General features: G+C 43.7%; 1 protein-coding gene across 2 annotated transcripts in view; it reads right to left on the reverse strand.

Annotated features, from left to right (window-relative positions):
- The window catches only part of gtf2f2a (general transcription factor IIF, polypeptide 2a), a 315,225-nt gene that overhangs the window by 228,885 nt on the left and 79,472 nt on the right, over nt 1-6,868 (reverse strand). For both annotated transcript variants that reach the window (XM_078232255.1, XM_078232254.1), the window contains exon 7: nt 4,117-4,216. In XM_078232255.1, the coding sequence (XP_078088381.1) occupies nt 4,117-4,216 (100 nt within the window). The remainder of the gene's footprint in view (nt 1-4,116; nt 4,217-6,868) is intronic.

The following is a 6,868-nucleotide window of genomic DNA, read 5'->3' on the forward strand; positions in this document are numbered from 1 at the left end:
TACTTTCAACTCAGGATGGTGAGTGGCTTGGAGGGGAACCTCCAGGTGGTGATGTTCCCATCCATCTGCTGTTCTTGTCCTTCTAGGTGGTAGAGTTCACAGGCTTGAAGGTATTATTGAAGCAACCTTGGCGAATTGCTGCAGTGCATCTTGTAGATGGTATAAACTGCTGCCACTCTATATTGTGCTGAAAGGAATGAATGCTTAAAGTGGTGTATGGGATGCCAATCAAGCAGGGTGCTTTGTCCTGGTTGGTGCCAAACTTCTGGAGAGTTACAGGAGCTGTACTCATCCAGGAAAGTGGAGAATATGCCATAACACTCCTGACTTGAGTCTTGTAGATGATGTACAGGCTTTATGTAGAAGTAAAGATTCTTGTTAGTTCACCCCTCAACTGTCTCTTCCAGAGAAATGAGACCATGTCTGTTCACTATGACAGGTTTAACCTTACAACCCTGCTTTCATTATTTTTTTTGTACCCTCAAGTGCTTCTTTATTTATCCTTTTTAGAATATGACGCCTAGAACTGCACAAAAAATACCAAGGCTGGATACAAGTTTAGCAACTTTTCACTTCCATCCCCTCTAGAAAAAGCCCTATTCATGATTTGCTGCTTTTAATGGTCTTACTAACCGATGTTGCTACTTATGGTGATTTGGTGTTTCCTAGAGCAATTGAATCAGAGGTCCACAGCACAGAAAAAGGCCCCTCGGCCCATCGCGTCTGCGCGAGTCAAGTACAGACCACAGAATTCCCAGCCCCTGACTTGCTCTTGTAGCCACAGTATTTAAATGGTTGGTCAATGGTAGCCCCACTGGGGGATTCAATGATTGTAACGCCATTGAATGTCAAAGGAAGATGGTTAGATTTTCTCTTATTGGAGATGGTTACCTAGCACTTATGTGGCATCAATGTTGCCAATTGTCTGTCCAAGCTTGAACATTGCCCAGGTCTTGCTGCATACAGACATGGACTGCTTCCGTCACCAAGGAGTTGCGAGTGGTATTGAACATAGAGCAATCATCATCAGATATCCTGGCATTATGATGGAGAGAAGGACATTGGTGAAGCAACTGAAGTTGGTTGGGCCTAGGACACTATCCTGAGAAATCCTGCAGCAATGTCCTGCGACTAAGACGATTGGCCTCCAACAACTATAATTGTCTTCCTTTGTGCAAGGTATGACTCCACCCAATGCAGCATGTTGCCCCTTATTCCCATTGACTTCTTTTTAATTAGGGATCCTTGATGCCACATTTGATCAAATGCTGCTGTGGTGTCAAGGGAAGTCACCTTCACTTCACACTGAATTCAGCTCTTTAGCCCATACATAGACTGAAGCTATAATGGAATCAGGGGCCAAGTAGCCCTCTTGAACCTAAACTGAGCATCGGTGAACAAGTTAGTGCTGTGCAAGTGCCGCCTCACAGCACTGTTGACAACACCTTCCATCAATATGATTGATACTAGCAATAGTTGACCAGGTTGGCTTTGTCCTGCTTTTTGTGGACAGGACATACCTGGACAATTTTCCACATTGCCAGGTAGATGCCAGTATTGTAGCCAAACTGGAACAGCTTGACTGGGACATGACTAGTTCTGGAGCACAAGCCTTTGGTACCATAGCCAGGATATTGTCAAGGCTCGTGCATTATTTAGTACCTTCAGCCATTTCTTGATGTCACATGGAGTGAATAGAATTGGCTAAAGACTGGCAACTGTGATGTTAGAGAGATTAGGAGGAGGTTGAGATGGATCATCCATTTGGCACTTCTGGCTGAAGGTAGCTGCAAATGCTTCAGCCATGTCTTTTGCTCTGATATGCTGGGCTCCTCCATCACTGAAGATGGCGATGTTTATGGAGCCTCTTTCTCCAGTTAGTTGTTTTAACTAACCACTATTCACAACTGGATGTAGCTGGAATGTAGAACTTTAATCTGATCTGTTGGTTGTGGGGTCACTTAACTCCATCTACTACATGGTGCTTTCACTGTTCAAAATGCATGTTATTCTATTTTGTAGCCTCACCTGGTTGGATCTCATTTTTAGGTATGCCTGGTGCTGCTCCTGGCATGCCCTCTTGCACTCCTCATTGAGCTACGGTTGTTCCCCCAGCTTAATGGGAATGATTAGTGCAGCACAGTGGCACAGTGGTTAGCACTCCTGCCTCCAGTGCCAGAGTCCCAGGTTCGATTCTGGCCTTGGGTGATTGTCTTGGTGGGGTTTGCACATTCTCCCCATATCTGTATGGATTTCCTCCGGGTGCTCCAGTTTCCTCCCACAATCCAAAGATGTACAGGTTAAGTGGATTGGCCATGGTAAATGTGTGGGGTTATGGGGACAAGGGAGGGCGGTGATCCTGCGTAAGATGGTCTGTTAGAGAGTCGGTGCAAACTAGATGGGCCGAATGGCCTCCTTCTGCACTGTAAGGATTCTATGGTTGAGTGGGGATATATCAAGCCATGAGGTTATAGACTGCATTTGAATATAATTCTGCTGCTGCTGATACCATTTTGATTTGTTAGATCAGATTGGAATCTATCCTATTTAGCATAGTGATATCGTCACTCAACACGACTCAGTCTGAGCGTGGATTGTGCAGTGGTCCCCCCCTACCAATACAGTCATGGATAGATACCATGCAACAGGTAGACTGGTGAGGATGACGTCAAGTAGGTTTTTCCTTTTTGTTGCTTCCCTCACCACCTGGTGCAGGTGCAGTTTGGCAAATATGTCTTTCAGGTTTTGACCTGTACCATCTGTAGTGATGCTACAGAGCCACTCTCGGTGATGCACATCGAGGCCTTTCCCACAACAGGAATACATTCTGTGCCTTTGCTACCTAATGCTTTTCCAAATGGTGATCAACATGAAGGAATACCGATTCATCAGTTGAGGGAGGATATTAGGTTTTATTCAACAGAAGGTGTCCTTGCCCATGTTTAACCTGATGAGACTTCATGGGGTCCAGAGTCAATGTTGAGGACTTCCAGGTCAACTTCCTCCCCACCGTATATCACTATGCCACCACCTATAGCGGGTCTGTCCAACTGGTGGTAAACAGGACTTACCCAGAGATTGTAGTGCAGGAGTCTGGGAGGGTGGAGGATTTAAATTGATCTGACAGTATGTTTAAAGGCAGCATGGGTAATGGGAGATAGAAAGTGGGCAGAAGTTTGCAACAACAGAAGGATCAAAGCTGTATTGTTTCCAGGGCTGGCTGATAATGATAATTTTGACCCGTTTTGATTTCCATCAGTAAACAAGACCAGGAAAGGGAGGTTGTGTGGGCAGCATTTGGTGAGGATAGGGTTAAGGGAGCAGGACATGGATCTCATGCACAAGGGCCTGATGAGAGGACAGAAACTGCAGAGTGGCAGAAGTTCAGTAGGGTGAGATTAGACTATTCAACCGTGAGCAGATTTCTGGGCACCCTGTCCCCCATAGGATGCTCCAAGAGTCAAACAGTCTCACCCTTTCAGAGAAATCAAGAATGACAAATTTTCTGAAACCAAAAGAGAAAATGCTGGAGAATCTCAGCAGGTCTGGCAGCATCTGCAAGGAGAGAAAAGAGCCGACGTTTCGAGACCAGGCGACCCTTTGTCAAAGCTGATGGATTCCAGCATCCGCAGTAATTCGCTTCTATTTATTTTATGACAAATTTTCTGTTCTGGGCTGTTTAGAGAAAGTGTACTTCGGTTTTGATTTCTCCGTCCCTACTCAAGCTTTTCCTAACAGCAACTGTAAAGCAATCCAATTTCAACTGCCTTGACTACAGAAGGATGAATATTTTTAATATCTTTTAATGACCACAGCCTTATATTAACATTCAGATAAAACGGCAATTTAATAAAATATTACAGAACAGATTAATGTTAAGACAAAGGCAATCTTCACAACCCGAGAGATGAAAATTGCATGTTTTGATAAGACACCACTGTTGTAAACTGTACAACTCCCCACACATAAATATACATCTCCTACCAGCCTACACGGCTCATTAATAACCCCCTCTGCTAAAAGTCTCAAGCTTGTAAATGCTGGTAAATTTGTTTTTGTTGGTATTGATGGGATGATAACATGTTTTAATGCAGTTAGTAAACAAATCAGACTTACGTTGTACTGATGGTTTGCTACGGGCTTGTAATTGGTTGTAACGGCCTTATCCAGTTGTAGAGAGAGACGGAATGGTTTGGAAGATTCTTCAATTTGCTGCCTGGTTTTGGGCGGGGCGGTGGGGGGAGTGGGGGGAAGAGTTAAAATCAGTGCGTTAGTTAATAAACAAACACATGTACCTGCAGATACTGAAAATCAAATAAAAACAGGAAATACTAGAAAAGCTCATCAGGTCTGGCAGCATCTACGGGGAGAGAAACAGAGTTAACATTCTACATTGATGGTCTTGCATCATATGCTGCCTAACCTGTAGTTACACTAAGAGTTTTAACAACACCAGGTTAAAGTCTTACTGTGTTCACCCCAGTCCAACGCCGGCATCTCCACATCATAACCTGTAGTTACACAGTTCTTGTTAACAGGGTGGAACAGAGTGCAATTAGACTATATCTTTGATTTGATTTATTATTGTCATGTGTATTGGTATACAGTGAAAAGTATTGTTTCTAGCGCGCTATCCAGACAAAGCATACCATACATAGAGTACATAGGGGAGAATGAAAGGAGAGGGTTCAGAATATAGTGTTACGGTCATAACTAGAGAGTAGAGGAATTTTAACTTAATATAAGATAGATCCATTCAAAAGTCTGATGGCAGCAGGGAAGAAGCTGTTTTTGAATTGGTTGGTATGTGTTCTCAGACTTTTCTATCTTTTTCCTGACAGAAGATGATGGAAGAGAGTATGTCCAGGGTGCATGGGGTCCTTGAATATGCTGGCTGCTTTTCCGAGGCAGCAGGAAGTGTAGACAGAGTCAATGGATGGGAGGCTGGTTTGCGTGATGGACTGGGCTTCGTTCACGACCCTTTGTAGTTTCTTGTGGCCTTGGTCAGAGCAGCAGCCATGCCAAGCAATGATGCATCCAGAAAGGATACTTTCTAATGTGCATCTGTAAAAATTAGAGAGTCATAGCAGACATGCCGAATTTCCTTAGCCTCCTGAGAAAGTACAGGTGTTGGTGGGCTTTCTTATCTATAGTGTCGGTGTGGAGGGACCAAGACAGATTGTTGGTGATCTGGACACCTAGAAACTCTCGACCATTTCCACTTCATTCCCAGTGAGGTAGACAGGGGCATGTCCTCCACTATGTTTCCTGAAGTTAATGACTATCTCTTTGTTTTACTGACATTGAGGGAGAGATTATTGTCATCGCACCATTTCACCAGATTCTCTATCTCATTGCTGTTCTCTGTCTCATCATTGTTTGAGATCCGACCCACTACGGTGGTGTCATCAGCAAACTTGAAAATCAAGTTGGAGCAGAATTTGGCCACTTATAAGTGCATAAGGAGTATAGTAAGGACACAGCCTTGAGGGGCCCCGGTGTTGAGGGTGATCGTGGAGGAAGAGTTGTTGCCTAACCTTACTGATTGCAGTCTGTGGGTTAGGAAGTTCAGGATTCAGTTACAGAGCGAGGAGCCGAGCCCCAGGCCATGGAGTTTGGAGATGAGTTTTGTAAGAATAATCTGACACGGAACCACGTAAGAAGATATTAGGACAGCATGTCTAAAGAGGCAAATTTTAACAAGTGTTTTGAAGAAGGAAAAGGAAGCTGAGAGTTTAGAAGGGAATTACTGAGCTCAGGCAGCTGAAGGCACAGCCACCAATGACAGAGTGCTGAAAATCAGCAATACACAACAGGCTAGAAGTGGAGAAAAGCAGAGGTTTGTGGGCTAGAAAGAGATGTGGCCATGGAGTGTTATGGGAGTGGTGTAGTAATTATGTTACTAGCCTAATAATCAGGATATCTCATCACAACAGCTGGTGATTTTAAATCCAGTTAATTAAATAAACATGGAATGCCCCTTGTATCTGTAATGGTGACTATGAAACTCTCAGATCGTCATTAAATCTCAATGGCTTCACTTGTGTCTTTAAGGAAGGAAATCTGCCCTCGTTATCTGGTCAGACCCACAGCAATGTGGCTGACCCTTAAGCTCCCTGCGAAATGGCCTAGCAAGCCACTCAGCTGTATCAAACTGCTATGAAAGAGTGACAAGAATAAAAAATGGATGGACAACCTGGCAATGACCTAAGTATCTTTCACAACAAAGCCACACCCAGCCTAGTCAACCCTGCAAAGTGCAAATATACCACCATTCATCAACTCCCACACCGAACAGTACTATGGGTATACTTACAACACAAGGACTGCAGCGGTTCAAGAAGACGACTCACCACTATCTACATAAAGGCAATCAAAATGGGCAACAGATACTGCCCCTGTCAGTGACACCCACATTGCACGAATGCAGTAGAAAATTGGTAAGAAGAACGAGACTTTTAAAATTTAAAGAAACTAGTCTGTATAATTGGAAGGAGGGGCATAGAGGTAAGAAATAACAAAAAGCCAATGGGTTACATTACAAATGTGGAGAGGAAGAGGAAAGGAGCTGAGAAAATGATTTAACATTTAATCTGCTCACTCTTGTATGTCAGTGCTTTGAACACCTGCTTTGAAATTTCGGCATAGTATATATGTTGGTAAAACAAATCAGGTGTTTTGAATTATAAATGACATAGTAAATAAAGAGAATGACTGACTGAATTCATTCCAGCAGTCTGTTGAACTATTGCCTTTTGTGGCTCACTGCAGTCAGAGGTGCATAACACTATTCCCCATCTCTGGCAATGCCAAATTCAGATGTGCCGAAAAAGGGCAGATTCATTCGCTCTTGAAGCTTCTCTCCCTT

The sequence above is a fragment of the Mustelus asterias genome, chromosome 17 (genome assembly GCF_964213995.1).
Source record: "Mustelus asterias chromosome 17, sMusAst1.hap1.1, whole genome shotgun sequence".
Classification (NCBI taxonomy): Eukaryota; Metazoa; Chordata; class Chondrichthyes; order Carcharhiniformes; family Triakidae; genus Mustelus; species Mustelus asterias.